The following is a 17,753-nucleotide window of genomic DNA, read 5'->3' on the forward strand; positions in this document are numbered from 1 at the left end:
CTCTAGAGAAGTGGACAGTGATATACATCAGACACTCTAGAGAGGTGGACAGGGATAAACATTAGTCACTCTAGAGAAGTGGACAGTGATAATTATACATTAGACACTCTAGAGAAGTGGACAGTGATATACATCAGTCACTCTAGAGAAGTGGACAGTGATATACATCAGACACCCTAGAGAAGTGGACAGTGATATACATCAGTCACTCTAGAGAAGTGGACAGGGATAAACATCAGACACCCTAGAGAAGTGGACAGTGATATACATCAGTCACTCTAGAGAAGTGGACAGGGATAAACATCAGACATTCTAGAGAAGTGGACAGGGATATACATCAGTCACTCTAGAGAAGTGGACAGTGATATACATCAGACACCTTAGAGAAGTGGACAGTGATATACATCAGTCACTCTAGAGAAGTGGAAAGAGATATACATCAGACACTCTAGAGAGGTGGACAGGGATAAACATTAGTCACTCTAGAGAAGTGGACAGTGATATAAATCAGACACTCTAGAGAAATGGACAGAGATATACATCAGACACTCTAGAGAAGTGGACAGAGATATACATCAGACACTCTAGAGAGGTGGACAGGGATAAACATCAGACACTCAAGAGAGGTGGACAGGGATATACATCAGACACTCTAAAGAAGTGGACAGGGATAAACATTAGTCACTCTGGAGAAGTGGACAGGGATATACATCAGACACTCAGTTGAAGTGGACAGGATGAACATCAGACACTCTAGAGAAGTGGACAGAGATATACATCAGACACTCTAGAGAAGTGGACAGGGATATACATCAGACACTCTAGAAAAGTTGACAGGGATAAACATTAGTCACTCTGGAGAAGTGGACAGGGATATACATCAGACACTCTAGAGAGGTGGACAGGGATAAACATTAGTCACTCTAGAGAAATGGACAGAAATATACATCAGACACTCCGGAGAAGTGGACAGGATGAATATCAAACACTCTAGAGATGTCGACAGAGCTATACATCAGACACTCTAGAGAAGTGGACAGATATATACATCGGATACTCTAGGGAGGTGGACATGGATATACATCAGATACTCTAGAGAAGTGGACAGGGATAAACATCAGACATTTTAGAGAAGTGGACAGAAATATACATCAAACACTCTAGAGAAGTGGACAGAGATATACATCAGATGGACAGGGATATACATCAGACACTCTAGAGAAGTGGACAGTGATATACATGAGACACTCTAGAAAAGTGGACAAAGATATACATCAGACACTCTAGAGAAGTGGACAGGGATTAACATCAGACACTTTAGAGAAGTGGACAGAAATATACATCAGACACTCTAGAGAAGTGGACAGGGATATACATCAGTCACTCTAGAGAAGTGGACAGTGATATACATCAGACACCCTAGAGAAGTGGACAGTGATATACATCAGTCACTCTAGAGAAGTGGACAGGGATAAACATCAGACACCCTAGAGAAGTGGACAGTGATATACATCAGTCACTCTAGAGAAGTGGACAGGGATAAACATCAGACATTCTAGAGAAGTGGACAGGGATATTTATCAGTCACTCTAGAGAAGTGGACAGTGATATACATCAGACACCTTAGAGAAGTGGACAGTGATATACATCAGTCACTCTAGAGAAGTGGACAGAGATATACATCAGACACTCTAGAGAGGTGGACAGGGATAAACATTAGTCACTCTGGAGAAGTTGACAGAGATATACATCAGACACTATAGAGAAGTGGACAGGCATAAACACACAGAAACGTACAGTATTGATTCTTGGCTAAAAATATTCTCAGTGATGAGACTCTCGTGAAACTCGCGTAAAAATTCTTGCATGCGAATAAAATTTGGTTTACAGTTTATTCCTATACTAAATATGCCTTTATTTTTAGAGGGTCCCTTAAAAATACATAGGTGGTAGATTTTTCCCAATCTCGGCATGCATGCTGAAGTCAATGTGAGTTTAAAAGGTATATTTTATAAAAAAAAAAAAGAAGAGTATCTATTGTAGTTTTCACTCAATAAATCCCTAGACGGCCCCTTAAAATTATCTGCCTTGCTGACTGATGCAAAATGTGAATTTAGTAAAAATTGTTCCCTATTTTCTAAAGCAAAAACTTCTTGAAAGTAACATTGAAATTCGTTTATTTGAAGTAATAAATTTATTTATTTGTAATTCATAGGCAAAAAAGATTGAAGTTGGAAATAAATTCAGGTCAAATTTTAATGTCCAGATTTGTTAACAGGTACAAAAATTCAAAAAAATCTCCATAATACATCAAAGCCACATTAAACAATGATATTATGGTATCTCCATAGGAGTCCAACCATTTTCATTGGAATAAAGATGTGATAAATCTTTCCAAAAATCTGCTGAAGAACAGCAGAGCTAAGGAGACTCAGATGAACTTGGATATCCATTTACCTCTTATTTTGAATTAAAGAATCAGTCAGGGACTATGAAATGAAAAATACAAGGATGTTAACTCGAACAGGTATCTTTAATAAATGTTCGACATTTATTTTACTAATTAAGTCATCTTAAAGAAGTTGCTCTATTTGCTCGATTCTCATTTGTGTAGCTGTGTGTATCATGTTGGATGGTACTTGTCTGAGAGATTGTCTGTATGAGTATAGAGCAGCCTGGAGGTTCCCTGTCACCTGTTGACAGATCCCCAGAATCTGCCACGATATATCTCTGAGATGTAAAGGTATAAACTGTCCCTGATCATAGTGAACTAGGGTCTGTAGATCATCTAGAGCTGCTAGTACTCTCATTGTGTCTACATGTCTGTAGCACAAGATCTCTAGCATGTATAACAGTATGAATTGTGGAACATGTAATGTAATCCTCTTGTTCTGTATAGCAGTCCGTTGTTCAAGTATCAGCTCACTGATGCAATGGATTCTATTGTCAAGTATGATATCCCATGCTACAGCCTGTCTCATCTTTGCAGACCAGGACTGTCCCCCTACTGCCTCAATATACATCTCTGTATCTACATTATACACATACATCACATATGGCTGTGCTAACTTTATTTTGATCATCTCTATAATAGATAAAGCTTCCATGTATCTAAGTGTCTTGTAATAATACATGGCTATGTATAGCATGTCAGAAATACAACCAAACTTGGCTGCTAATTTCAGCATGTAGCGGGAGATTTTGTCAACTCTATACCTCAGTTGGTTGTTATTTGTGTATGTTTTCATGTGTAATTTAAAAGCAATTTCACAAAAAACATTATTTGCCAGTTTCTGTAGCATTAAGACTTGATACTGAGTCAGTAGATATGAACTTATGATCTGTTCTATTGCATTTAGATATCTCATACAGCTATGTATGCCCTTTTTGATTAACATGTTATAAATTATTATTTCAATGTATAGATTTCTGTCAAACTTAGTCTCAGAAATCAGAGTATGTTCATCTGTACAGATGGAGAGTCTGGGGTTATGAAGGACATTTATAAAATAAGACCTAATGGAGGGACTGTGTAGCAGGAATGCTAAACCCTTCTCATACAACCCATACAGTCTAATATATAATTGATGTTGTTTGTCACCATGAATTTTACTCAGAAACATGTTGTTGTCTGGAATAAAAAAGTTAGGACAGACCCCCTCATACACCCATTTAAGGATGAGTTTAAAACAGACCCAGAAACATCCCAGGAGATTTTGTGGACACCAGTGAGGTATTGTATTTTGTTGAATCACCCAGAAGACTGCTGTCTTCATGTGATAAGAACACAGTAATTTATCATCCTCATCCAGTCCATTGTTAATTATTTCTGTTAACAACAATTTAAGCAATCCATAAGTTAAGAATTGACAATGGTTCATTGAATTCACTAGTTTTTGTTCTGCTAGAGAGAAAGAAATTCTCCATTCGTGGATTTCATGTCTTCCTAGCTTGTGTCCAATTGGTACAAAGTGACATCCATTTTTCACAACATCATCAACAACATGAGGCTGGGGCCACGAGTGACATCTGTCTATCCATGAGGAGGCGGATGGAGGCCAAAAGTCACTAACAAAACAGTAGGCTTCATCATACTCTACTAATCTGAGATATGTTCCACTTGCACAGGGTCCATGTTGAGTTTTCTCTGTAAATGATTCAGAACACGTGATCTGTCTGTATTTAGAACTAGATATATAATGTCTGTTATTAATGCTTACACAAGCTGTCTGGATATTTCTGTCCATGCTTGGTGACAGTAAACATAACAAAGTAAATCCTGGTGGACTTTCAGAACAGTCACAGAGGATCAATGTTTGTCTGTGTGTGTTATAATACTGAGACTGAGATAATTCCCAGATCACATGGTGATTATTTGGCCAGTTCATACTGTCCACATCAGATCCTTTCAGTCTAAACCCTTCTCTTCGACTTCCACTCACCATCATACTGAACCCATCACTTGTTCTCGCTTGATTTTCTACTATTTCCTTTATGTCCATCACATCTCTCCTCATGGCCACCATTTGTGAGTTTCCCAGTTTACGGCACAGTCCTACAAAGACTGACTCCGATATGTGTTGTAGGGCTGTCTTCCTGAGAATGATTAAGGATAATTTGAGAAAACATTGACCAAACAATTCTCAGCTCCAGAATAGCATATCATATAGTCATGACATATTCATGCTGATACTGTTTTGAAATATACGAGTGTTGTTCCTAAAGTTCGATGAGAAAATTGATGTTTACTGACAAACATTAATAAAATACATGTATATGAAACTATTATTTTCATTAAATTATGCAAATTTTAAACCAAAAAAATCACAAATAGTTATATTCTTATCAGATATGAAAAAAAATTAAGTAGTCTAAAAAATAAATGTGTACTGTAAACTGTTCAGATTTCACAGGTCAAATAATACTTAACACACACCGAGATCCTCAAAATTATTAAACCTTTGTCCGCGCAAAGACGACGTTATTTAAGAAAATACGGCAATGTAATATGTCATGTTACAAAATTAATTAATCTCGGAATGATAGTCTTCCTTCACGCATATATCCTGTAAACTGTTCCTGCCGTTAAAAACTTTTATGCACTGAAATACTTAAGAGCGCATTCCTTTACTATATTTTCCAACTGTTGACGGCATTTATGGGTCTCTGTTAGTGTTATTCCGATATCCACACAGAATTTTATCACTGCTCTCTGCTCTGGACACCTTTTTCGAAATATGCCGATCCTGTCTTGGTAGAATCTTGCCTCAATATCTCATTTATTTCTAAACTCTGAACTGTCAAATTTGCATGTTTAAAGTTTTTTTCAACCTTATAATGTAAAAGTAATCAGAATTTATGCTGAATTTTGCAAAATACAATTGCAATTAATAAAGTGATAATTAAATTTTTAATTGAAATATTCTGAGGTGCTCTGAATCACCATTCCAAGTTTAAAAATGAAGCTTTAATTAAATTGTAATTAATATTCTCTATTTGAAATTGAACAGAATATTACACATTTTGTAATCGTATTTTAACATATATTTTAGTTTAAAGAAATTATGTTGACAATAAATATCAAATAACACCATTTTTATTTAAATTTTTGCTCTCACGAACTTATCAGACAGCACTCGTATCTTCATGTATTGTCAATTTAAATTAGTTGAAATCATAATGCCTAGGTCTAAGATGGGATTGATATGTAATCAAACACTTTCAGGGAAATCAATTGTCAAATAGGAGGCGCTAATTGGATTAGAGGTCAGTGTTGTGGCCCATAGGCCTACTGTTTACTGTTTACCTACAGGTTTCAATCATTTAAAGGTTATTAGTTTATTAAAAAAAAGAAACTGATTCAGATATTGTAAGCATTTTGTTATACGTCATACACTTCTTCATTATTCATTATAACTTACATTAGATAATTTTGTGAGTCTCTAATGGAGTCCATGTTGAAAAGTTCCAGGTGCTATATTTAGTAAGGAAAAATCCATCTACTTTCGTTTTGTCCTATTTTACCTTTTTGTGTAATTGAAGATAAAAATCATTGAATAGCATTTATAGCAGCCAAATTAAATGTAAGAGATAGATTTCTGAGCAATGAACATTTAACATGTGTAAGAAATGCATTTATATGTAATAATTTGTTTGTGGTCTACAAAAAGCTGTCATAGATTGAAATTGAAACCTGGCAAGCTTTGATAAAGGCAGAATATATTAAATACTTGATGAATTAAAACCAAAAGAAGAAGGGTGTAGAGATAATCAACAATATTTAATCTCAACATCCATAAAACAAAATAGGAGCCAGACCAAACACGGACCCCCGAAACATCAGAGGTGGGATCAGGTGCCATGTAGGAGTGAGCATCCCCTGCTGTCCGGTCACACCCGCCGTATGCTCCTTGTCATGATCAGAAAATCATTAATTTCTATACAATACTGGATTCTGATTGGATAAAAAATTGTACATATTGATGTTATCATTTTATTTCTGTAATATATACGAGGGCCGTTCAGAAATTACGCGGACTGTGCTATTATTTACTCTTACAGACGTCATATAGTTATGAAATTTCACAGAGATATGTATCTTAAAGATTTCAATAAAGTTTAGGCAAAATTTCTGTATTAAAAAAAAATTACGAAATTATCGGTATGTCGATATCGAGAGGTACGGAGCACAACCAAAAATTTGAAGCAAAATCGTGCGGAATCCAAAATTTAACTCATTAATTTTCTATAATTCGCGATATTTTTCGACAATTTCTCAAATGTATCTTTAAATTGTTCTTTTATTATGTATTTAGATTTCTGACATGATATTTGAAGTACTAGCAGAAAAATAGTATCCTCGAGGAACCTATTTCGGTGGTATTAGCAAACTACGTGATAAAATAATCTTAAAAAGATCGCTGAAAATAAAACAAATGTGACTTACCTCTTAAGGACTCTCTATTTAATCAATTATATCCATATTACCTAATTTAAAAAACTTTAATTTGTTTTTCTCGCGATTTCTTAATTCCTTGTTGTTTACGTAAGCAAAACTGTTGAGGTACCTAAATCGGTGGTATGGTACTTGTCAAAAGTTTTTACCCTTATAGCACTAACCACGGACATAAACTTATGTTTGACGAATATTAAATTGTACTAATGAAAAAAGAGATAAATTATAATTTTATTAGAGTTTTATTTATTGTGACAGGGACAAATAAATTCATCTCCACGTCTTATTACTCTTGTTTTACAGCAAAACTGCAAGTGGGTCCAATGGTTACAGTTTCCAAAGCTACACTGAGCCCACTTTACAAAAACCACTAAGTCACATTCCTTAATCTCCTCTGGCCAAAAGTGTTGACAAACACAGCATTTCTCTTTTTCATCCTCTGTATCATCGATATCAGAGGATTCAGAAATGCTGTGTTTTCTTTTCTTTCCACATAATTCCTTACTTGTAGAACATCTTGAAGTAGTTTTTTCTTTTCTTTTTGACGTTTGTTTTGTTTCAGAGTAATTTTTCATTTCTTGCACAACACCGTCTTCTGTAATTGGTTTACCACTTACAACTTTGCTAATGTTTCTTCTTTCAGCTAGAACAGATTTTGTTTTGTTCAAAATAGGATTTGTGTGTACTTTAAAGAATGATTTAGGATCCGATATTGTGCTTGAATTTGCTTGAGTTGAAGAAGTTGAAGAAGTTGAAGAAGTTGCATCTTGATCTGGACATTTTTCTGCTGTGGAAAAAACTACAGATGGTGCAAAATTTGAATGGTCCACTGCATTTTTATCCAATGGAAAAATTCCAGCGCGCCGGAATGAGGACTGCAAATTTCCTTGTGAAAGCGCATGCGCATAAGCTTTACAAGCTAACGAGCAAATATTATATCTTGTAATTTTTGAAGATGGATTTTCGCGTAAAAATTTATGGCATTCTGCATTATAGATTTTTTGAAATGGGCCGAAACATCCAAGGTCAAGAGGTTGTAGTACATGGCTGGTATGGGCAGGGAGAACAAATAAAACAATATTGTGTCGCTTTGCCCAGTCAACAAGCGTTAGATTGATGTGTGATTTGTGTCCATCGTAAAGAATGAGGATGGGTTGGTTTTCATTTGGTCTTTGAACATATTTAAGAAAATGTTCAGATAAGTAAGTCTGAAAGACTGCAGAGTTCGACCAACCACTGTCTGTCACTGTGCCTTGAGCACCCTCCGTTGCACCATCCATCAATTCCTGTCTCATTCGAGCCCCTTGGAAAATGAAATACGGAGGCATCTGTGTGCCTAACGCATTGCCACAACCTATGACAGTTACTGTAGAAGATCTGGGCGATGTTATAGCAGGTGTTGTTGACATCTTAGAACCCACAATACAGGGTGGTCTGTGTTCTGTTTGTAGCCCCTTTTCATCTATGTTGTATATGCACTGAGGTTTATCGACTAGGTCGTACTTCTTAAGAATGGTTTCTAATTCACGATAGTAATTTGAGACTACTTCTTCCGAAGTTGACTTTGCCCTGGCAGCCGATAATGCTCGAGGCTTTGAAACGTTAAGTTCTGGCCACCGCTGCATAAAGCCCTTGAACCATTTCATTGAAAACGGATGATCTCTATCACGTTTCTGCAAACTGCAGGCATATTCTGAGGCCATGTTTACCACTTCTGTTCTGGTGTATCCGTACCCACAACTGGCCATTACCTTTAAATGTTCAACCAATGCAGCTTCTTCCTCTTGGGAAAGAATGGGAGAAACTCCAGATGTTAATTTTTCAGGGTCAACTCTCCCTAATGCTCTTTGTCTAAGTGTGGTTTCCGGAACACAGTATACCCTAGCTGCTTTCCATACAGACATTCGATGCTCCTTAATTGCATGATAGGCATTCGTCATAGACGTTGGGGAGTAGGGTCTGTATTTTTTTGTTATTTTATCTGATGCAATCTATAAAGAAATAAAATATTTATTTATTTATTTATTTATTTATTTATTTATTTATTTATTTATTTATTTATTTATTTATTTATTTAATTTATTTATTTATTTATTTATTTATTTATTTATTTATTTGTTTATTTATTTATTCATTCATTCATTCTACATGATACTATATATACTTTACTAGCTTTCTTTAGATTTCTGAATTAATTTCTATGTAATTGTTTAATTTCTAACAATAAACCAAGACAACTATATTTGTCAAAACACTCAAAAACATATAACGGACACTAACTTTTGGACATCCTCTGTATTTCTACTTAATTATGGTAGCCACATGACAGTCACGTGACTTGAAGGCGCAGACGGTAAGCTGCGTCTACAGTATGTATCTCGATTTATCATTGCTTAAAAATCTATATTTAGAAGGTAATTACATTTAGATATTTTTAGCATTAAGAAAATATGGTATTTTACGTTAATGTGACAATAACAGGTATTTACTTACACTTTTCCTTGACATTTCGAGTTTTTTTTCACAGTGTCATAAGCCTTTGTGTTTACAAACACTACGCAAAAATCGATGACGTCAGATCTCGCTCTATAAGAAAACGCGCGTGCCCAACAGGAAATACCACCGATTTAGGAACCCCACCGAATTAGGACCCTTGACGATAATTTTTATCCGATGCGGTGAAAATGACGTCTCCTGAATTGACGGCGCACCATACTTTTGTGTAATGCGTGAGATATTGCCAGACATAGATTCAAAATGTGCATAATAAACATGTTGTTATAAAACTAGGCTACTCGTGACATTCGTCAACAAATAGCAAAATGAAATTTTAGACCGTTAGACCCCTGTAAAAAGCCTATACGGGAGGACGAGATTATCGACGAAAAAATTATCCGGACTGTAAAGAACGTGATTGAGAGTCACAAATATCACACTATGTCTCATAAATACCTGCAGTTTTTGGTTTTAAAACAAAAACAGAGAAAAATCTTTACTTGTTCAATAGATTTTAAGCTTTACAAGAAATGGTGTTTGGATGTTGAGTAGATTAATTAGGTAACTCAAACTGTACAAAAACTCTTGGGAAAATGTTGAGAAAATGAAGACTCAATTACATTTTTTATAATGCCTGTGAGGTCGAAGATTTTGCTGCTCCTTGACTTAGAGGTATATCCTGAAAAATCACTCAAAATTAATACCAATTTACAACATTTTGATATGAAATTTTGAAGACTAAATAAGAAAAGATTCTGTAATGGTTATAAGACGAAAACTGTCCATTATGTCAGATATTAGACGACTCGAGGCGCGTTAGCGCCGAGGAGAGTCTAATATCTGACATAATGGTCAGTTTGAGGCTTATAACTTACTTAAAACATTTCACTATTGTCGAACACTTCGATTGTTAATTTAGGGCGACTTCGATTCATACCCGAGTACGTACTCGAGTTACTTGAGTTTCAATCTGAACGACCAGTTTCAGTTTCAGTTTCTTTATTTCTTTAAGCCAACTGGCCCATCAGAGTAATACAACATTACAAACATGATAATAACAAAAAGAAAAAAACATACAGAGAGAGTGAACGTAAAGTACACATACATGGGAATAATTCTATACATCAATTTTATTTTTTCTTAACAATATTGCTTCATTCAAAAATTTACCCAAATTTACGAGATCTTTAATATTATTTGAACTTAACAGCTGAATTAATTTAAAGACACTAGGCCTAGTATAATAATACTTTTTCAAAAATTTCTTTCTTATATCAATATACAATGGACATTTCAAAATAAAATGAAATTCATCTTCTATATCATGGAGATTACAACATGTACATAATCTATTTTTCTTAGGTACGTTATGGTGTCGACCTGTTTCAATATTTAACGTGTGATTCGATAACCTGAATTTTGTTAGTAGTTGTCTTAATTTTTTGTCAATAGGTTTTGTTAAATACCATTGCAAACAGAAATTGTCAATTAAATGTTGATACAAATTACACTTTGAAGAGTTTGATATATTTTCTATTATAGCTTGCTTAGAAACATCTAACAGTCGTTGTTTTATAATGAGATAAGATCTGTTGTTTAAAATTATCTTCTGTCCAAAGTTGACCTAGACCTAAAAGGGACAATTAGTTTAGTACCATAGTTACTACTCAAAATACGTCATATGACCTTATGAACTCTACCCAAGCTAACCCAGCCATACAGTAGGATTACTAGAGTTTCGATATGGCGGCGTCGAAAGAAAACCCCGAACGTAGAAATTATTTTTTACTAAATATTATGTTTAGCATCGCTTATCCTTAACAGCAAACTTCGAAACGCACTTTCTACATGAACGCTTTATAATTTATATTAATATATGTTTATTTGATTAGATTTTTCTGGCTTACTGCTCGATAACAGCAGATACATAAATTCAAATTCGAAAGCGAAAAAGTTCAGAGCTGAAAAAGAAAAAAAAATCAGCTGCAGCAAAAGCTATAGAAAAAATTAACTCAACAGATGATGTCAAAATGGACCTATTCGACCTCCTTTTAAAACCCATAGAGGAAATTTATTTTATTTTCGCTACCCTTCAAACTCAGATGAGTTCGCTTGAAAACCACATGTTTGTGTAAACATCCGGTCATGTGACGTCAACCTAGAGTTAATACTCGGGTATGAATCGAAGTCGCCCTTATTGGACAGCCCCAGGTAAGGTCTCGTTCTGCTTGGATGACTACCTGGCACTGTTCATCAAGTTAGGCCAAAGAAAACCAGTTTTTGGTTTTTCTTCTGATTTTATTAATAGTACGAATCATCGAGAGGTGTTTTTTTATCGATAAATATGAACATTAACTTTGTTTAGTCTTATTTGTCCGCATTGCGACATTTTTATCTATACTACACATGCGTAAAAGTCAGTTCTACTAAATTTTTGACAATTTATTCATTTTACAACGCAACGACCACGGATGACAACGTGCGTTTTGATTTTGAAAAAAATACCTTCAGAATCGGGTGTTTTGACGATGCCATTTATCGATTACACCAAGAAATCCTCAGTTCAAGTTTTTACTATCATACTATGAAATCCGGATACATATTCTTATGTTTCGGAGTTTCCCGTTAACATGTAATTTTTGTAAAGCGATAGGATTTGAAGGATTTTACTCCTACAACTGTTTAAGCATTTTCTTTGAAATTGGGAGATTATTTCTGCTGTGTTTTTTTTAAATGCAAAACACTTTCTCTTTTGTGTGCAAGTTTTGAACTCAGAAGGATTTTACCCCAGCCACTCCTTAAAACAACGACAGACACTCGCTCAAACGACACAGGACTAGGTGGACAAATGGTAATAAATCACTGAACGAAATTACAGATTCTGTTGGAATTTCTTGAGCGAAATTTAGTGCTAAATGCGGAAAAATGGATATTTCAATAAACAAAAAGCCCAAGGTTGTGTGTAAGAAAACGGATTCTTCTCATTCATTCTTTGTGTTCATTGGATTCTATATTATGTTCCGTGAATCAAGCATTGGGAAATGAATCTATTATATAGCAATGAATGGTGAATTCAGGAACTTTATGATCGGAGCCACGGATGCGTCTACAATAATGAATCTGAGACATTCAAGTCACTGGATTTTTTGTGCCATTTTCAAAAGAATTTTTTTTATGAAATAGTAACATTTAACGCTACTTATTTCCTACATTGTTCATATTTAAAAATTGCCTTTTAAGTGCTGTTTACTTATTTGCCTCGCTTTTTGTTCTCATTTTAACGTTACCTGTACCTGTCCAATTAAGTTGAAACTTATTGGGCACCTACACGTAACTTATTGGACGGGGTGCAGGACAATAACAAATTTATTGAACCAGGTTTAACAAAAGATGACGTCACAGAAATGTTTTAATTTATATTATGTGTGACATTTTGCCCGATTATGTCGTCAAAAAATTTCCAGTGCAACAAGTCCGCATAATGTTTGAACGGCCGTCGTATATACTTAATTCTGATTGGTTGAAAAATTCTCCTCTTGATCTCCAAAAGGGCTACCCACTTTGGGCCTAAAGATCACCCCAGGCCAGGCTGCTAATAAGAAGAATATATCCACGACCTGAACAAAGAATCTGGACCTCGTCAATCATGTCGATTTGAAGCCCACAGCAAGTGTTGTCGTCCTCTCATGTATAAAGTTTTGAATAAATTATGTTTCATATGAAAACAAAAACAGATCTGCTAATGACGGGGTGCAATTGGTATCCATTGATTTCCAACAAATTCTTGGAAGACCTTTTAAAAAAACAAAGATATTGTCCAGATATTGTCAATCAGAAACTCGAGCTTGCTACCAACTTCAAGTTAAGGGTACCTGCATTAACAATCAGAATGTTTTTGACAAAATAATGTTGCCAATTACAATTAAAGGTGAGTAAATTCCATTTTTATTGCAAAAACAACTGTTAACTGGATTTTAATTTATCGCAAAACTTGATTGTATATAGATTTTCACGGGTTTTGGTAAACTTTATATTATTTTGAGTTGAGCTAATTTACAACACTTATATTGTTTCACAGTACTAGTGAAGTTTCTCCTTCACAACTGTTTAAGTGAGGCATAAAGAAAGAAGCTTGGTAAACATGTATTGAAAACCACTTTGCATCTTTCTATGTAAGAATTTTTATGAAGTTTCTGAATCCAGTTAAGGTATGATAATTCAAATTTATTTTGTTTTAACATGTTTAAGGAATATTAAAAATGTAAAACAAACTTGACATAATTTTGGAAGATTTCCTTCTCAGAAAGAGAGTAAGGAAAGTTACCATTTAAATTCATCTTAAATAATATCTGTAATTTCTATGAACGTAGATTTGATAGCGTAGATACGTTTACAAGAAACACAATTAAACGTATACATCATTACCAATGATCACTGTTACACAAAACAAACGTTTTAAAAAAGTTTTTGTGGATTGATCTACAGTATGTTAGTAAGCTACAGAAATAATTCATATAATATCTGAGTTAGGAGTGTTGTATAAAACATATAAAAACTCTTGAGTTAACAAAAATACAAATATGTATACATATGGAATGTACAATTAGATAAATCTATAGATATTTATATTGCACTCTATATAAAGCTTGATTCGGTCACGCGGACTTACACAATACCCAGCAAAGTGGAATCTATAACACATCTTAATAATGTTCTTGTGAATGGGGTCACGTTGCCTCCTATAGAATTTCATTAAACCTTGTCATGGATTTCAGAAGTCTTTTAAACAAGTTTACTGATATGATTGAAATAAATAGGAATAAAATTCTTTAATAATTACTCAAGTATTATGTGGATAAACATATTTTATACCTTAGTATTTAATATCTAAGCTCCCAAGCATAAAAGAGACCTATTTTCTTATCACGCTTGTGTACCTGCCGCTAGCCTGAAGGTGTGAGGGTGGGGGAGGGAGGGGGTAGTCGTATCTAGATCTGGGTGATTTTGGGGGTTGATTGTCAGGCATCCAGCTCTGTATATCGTCGTATCGCTCCCTCGTGTCGGGTGGTGGTCGGTCAGGCAGAACTCTGGCGCCATAAGGAGGAGGGTCTGGTAACACCCGTGATGAGTACACCCCCCTGTCGTCTGCTCTCCGATCTGGTACCACTCTGGAGGAGTATAGGTTTGGCTCCTCAGGCTCCCTGGGTTCTGGGCGGGGTCGTCTGGAGGAGTACAGGTTTGGCTCCTCGGGCTCCCTTGGTTCTGGGCGGGGTCGTCTGCTCTCACGGAGGTCTTGTCGGTAACTGCTGCTGAAGTCGTACGCCCCGCTTTGTCCCAGAGGGATTGGTTTGAAGTCGTCTTGTCGTCTGCTTGAGGATCGGAAACTGTCTGGAGGTTCACTCTCCCGATCCTGTCTACTGCCGTCTCTCCGGCTGACGTCCAAAGTCTCCCCGAGTCTGCCGTTCCTAGACTCTCCCATCCGGTTCTGACTTTCCTTCAATCGGTTGTTCCTTGTGTCTCCTAGTCTGTCATTCCCATTGTCTTCAAATTTGTTGTCACTTCGACTTTCTCCAAATTTGTAGTTATATCGACTCTCTCCAAGTTTGTAGTCAGTTCGACTTTCTCCAAGTTTGAAGTCACTTCGACTCTCTCCAAGTTTGTAGTCACTTCGACTTTCTCCAAGTTTGTAGTCATATCTACTCTCTCCAAGTTTATAGTCTTTTCGACTTTCTCCAAGTTTGATGTTGTATCGACTTTCTCCAAGTTTGTTGTCGTCTGGACTTTCTCTGGACCTGTCCTTTCGAGTCTCTGAAGGAAAATCCGTTCTTTCTGGAGTTTCCTTGCGATTGGGATTGTTTTCTGTGTTTAATTCTAAATCTTCTTTCAAATCTTTCACAACCCTTTTTACTCTTGGTATCCCAAACACAAAGTAAGAGCTTCCCTGTAGACCGATCATTGACTCACAATACTTCTGCTTCAGAAGGCCCCCTGTCTTCTCTTTCTTTGGGTCCCTCAAAAAAGTAGTGACGGCACTACGTTCCGATGTGGGGGCTGGAGGGTGGGGCTTGTCGCCAGGCTTTTGGGTGTCCATGATGTCGGCCACGATTGCGGAGTTTATCCAAACCCGACATTCCGTCCACTGGAAAAGTTTATCTCGTGCCATCATGTCCACTGCCGTCCGCTTCCTGTTCGTGTCAAAACGGGAATCCGAAGCTGTCGGCTGGTCCTGGAGATGAGAGAGAAGATGGACTCAGAACAGTTCAAAATATGGCCAAACAGGAAGTAAATTTTCTTTAAATGTTAGCAGGAAATGTATCAATTACAGGAGGAAAATGATGTAAATTAACTTACCTGAGAATTTGAGGAATACATATTTTCCTTCCGTAAATCTTTTCCTATCCCACAGACTACCCGAACCAGTTACAGGCTTAGAATGTCGTTCATGTTCAGCGAACGGCAATTATGATTTTACTGCGCTGTGAAAATAATGTAATAGCCTAATAGGTGGAAAGAAAATACACACAATGTATTTAAAGATCCAGTTGCTCTGCACGGGTGACTGTGCCCCGACAATAAGATGTTACCCCCGACGATCACCCGACCAGATCCGCCGACCGCCTACTCCTCCAAATTGAAAGCAAAGACAGATTTTACTTTTAGAATTTATTTTATGTAGTATAAAAAGAGAGATATGTTCCACCTGTCAGACATGAAATTTGTGATCAATAGCTTCCTACACATTATATATTATAAGTATTTATAATTGATTAGTTTACATGGCGCTATAAAAACCGCTCACACGGAAAAAGTAAACATTTGTTTGCTTTGTTGTTACCTGGAGCATGTTTTTGCTTCTTATTAAAAAAAATAAGAAACAATAAAAAAAATAAATACAGGAAAAAAATGTTTATATATATACCAAATAAATATCGATTATAAAACGCTATGGACAGTGCAGTAGCTATGAGGCATGTGTGTACTTTGGTTACAGCTAGCTGGTATCAGATGCATGCTTCAACATCTCCATTCATTCCATTACATGATATATTTTGTGAAACGAGTACAATCTTCAACTTTCCTTACGTACAAATGGTACATGCAGCAATATACCCTTATCATCCGCATATACGGGGTTCATACCTATGCATGGTTAATACAATAACATTTTCAGCAAATGTAGTCATTAAGAAAAATTCTGACTTGCGTTTTTCAAACTAATTATTAGGCTATCATTTACACACTGAATTTTCTACATTTTTTTCCCGTTTTTCTCGATCATAACAAGAGGACAAGCGGTGGTTGTGATTGGTCGTCAGGGGACGCTCTCCCTATGTATTGCTCCTGACTTTAAAGCACAGGTACTTAATGCCTTTTACCTTTCGTTAAATAAATTTTAAAAATCGCCATTTTTAGAGTCCATTATACATTTACAAAATACGAGCAGAGCAAACACGAACCTCCAAGACATCAGAGGTGGGATAGTTTGCTATAGAGGAGTGAACATCCTCTGCCGACCGGTCACAGCCGCCATGTGCTCCTTGTCATAATCGGTAAGTAATGAAAAAAATCATTTGACATCTCATTGTGTAAATAATACATGGCCTAACAGTCAGCAGGAAAAAGTCAGTCAGTATTTGACTTAATAATAATAAGTTGTAAGTGCTGACAACGTCATTGTATCAACCATAAAACTTGCGAAATGTTGACTTCAAACGAGACGGCTGATATAGGCCTACTTGCTTCATCAACTTTTTTGTGAATAACTTACCGGATCCTCGTTTAAGACACTATTCTTACGTAGAACATGCTCTTCTGTATCAAACCATCTGAGAGATATAAAATCCGTATGCATGTGACAAAGGTATATACTGCTGCATAAGTAATGGAAGTTAATGATTGATTGATTGATTGATTGATTGTATACCGTTTAACGTCCCTCTCCAGAATATTTCACTGATATGGAGACGTCACCATTGCCGGAAGTTAATTGAAACGTTTAGTCATCACATTTATCATAATAATGGAATTTTTATGTAAAGAAAAATTGAAAACGTCAAGTGTCCGTGCTTTAAAAGAGACTGTTGAAATCTAGCTCTGTATACATAACTTTGACTTGCTGAAGTATTTTTCAGTAGCCTTATCTTACTTAGAACATACTTTTGGGTATTGAGTAAGTTAGGAAGCACAAATGCCATGATATGCAGATGATAATGAAATACTGAGTATACGCTATACATAAGGAAGGTCGTCTCTTTTGTCATACCGTTTGTTATTAGTTGGTCCTTATCGTTTACAAGCAGTA

The 17,753-nt window shown here is 35.8% G+C and overlaps 3 protein-coding genes across 3 annotated transcripts; all 3 read right to left on the bottom strand.

Annotated features, from left to right (window-relative positions):
* Nucleotides 1-2,180: 2,180 nt before the first annotated feature.
* LOC134245222 (uncharacterized) lies at nt 2,181-6,038 on the bottom strand. The gene is made up of 2 exons (XM_062727499.1): nt 5,922-6,038; nt 2,181-4,596 (listed from the first exon to the last, which is right to left on the bottom strand). The coding sequence occupies exons 1-2, from the start codon at nt 5,954-5,956 to the stop codon at nt 2,574-2,576; spliced, it is 2,058 nt and encodes a 685-aa protein (XP_062583483.1). The 5' UTR covers nt 5,957-6,038; the 3' UTR covers nt 2,181-2,573.
* A 1,159-nt stretch (nt 6,039-7,197) lies between these two features.
* LOC134245218 (uncharacterized) lies at nt 7,198-8,941 on the bottom strand. Its single transcript, XM_062727485.1, has one exon. The coding sequence runs from the start codon at nt 8,893-8,895 to the stop codon at nt 7,198-7,200; it is 1,698 nt and encodes a 565-aa protein (XP_062583469.1). The 5' UTR covers nt 8,896-8,941.
* A 4,635-nt stretch (nt 8,942-13,576) lies between these two features.
* On the bottom strand, nt 13,577-16,055 carry LOC134245223 (uncharacterized). The gene is made up of 2 exons (XM_062727500.1): nt 15,803-16,055; nt 13,577-15,677 (listed from the first exon to the last, which is right to left on the bottom strand). Exons 1-2 carry the CDS (start codon nt 15,821-15,823, stop codon nt 14,364-14,366), a joined length of 1,335 nt encoding a protein of 444 aa, XP_062583484.1. The 5' UTR covers nt 15,824-16,055; the 3' UTR covers nt 13,577-14,363.
* Nucleotides 16,056-17,753: the final 1,698 nt, after the last annotated feature.

The sequence above is a fragment of the Saccostrea cucullata genome, unplaced genomic scaffold, assembly GCF_032062105.1.
Source record: "Saccostrea cucullata isolate Sc308-1 unplaced genomic scaffold, CSIRO_AGI_Scuc_v1 ctg2117, whole genome shotgun sequence".
Lineage (NCBI taxonomy): Eukaryota > Metazoa > Mollusca > Bivalvia > Ostreida > Ostreidae > Saccostrea > Saccostrea cuccullata.

What these genes read in the sequence shown, in the direction of transcription:
- LOC134245222 (XM_062727499.1), bottom strand. Translation starts at nt 5,956, where the DNA reads ATGGACTCCATTAGAGACTCACAAAATTATCTAAT. An exon ending in GACTCACAAAATTATCTAAT is followed by an intron (nt 4,597 to 5,921) that starts GTAAGTTATAAT and finishes AATCATTCTCAG; the next exon opens with GAAGACAGCCCTACAACACA.
- LOC134245218 (XM_062727485.1), bottom strand. Translation starts at nt 8,895, where the DNA reads ATGACGAATGCCTATCATGCAATTAAGGAGCATCGAATGTCTGTATGG.
- LOC134245223 (XM_062727500.1), bottom strand. Translation starts at nt 15,823, where the DNA reads ATGTATTCCTCAAATTCTCAG. An exon ending in TGTATTCCTCAAATTCTCAG is followed by an intron (nt 15,678 to 15,802) that starts GTAAGTTAATTT and finishes TCTCATCTCCAG; the next exon opens with GACCAGCCGACAGCTTCGGA.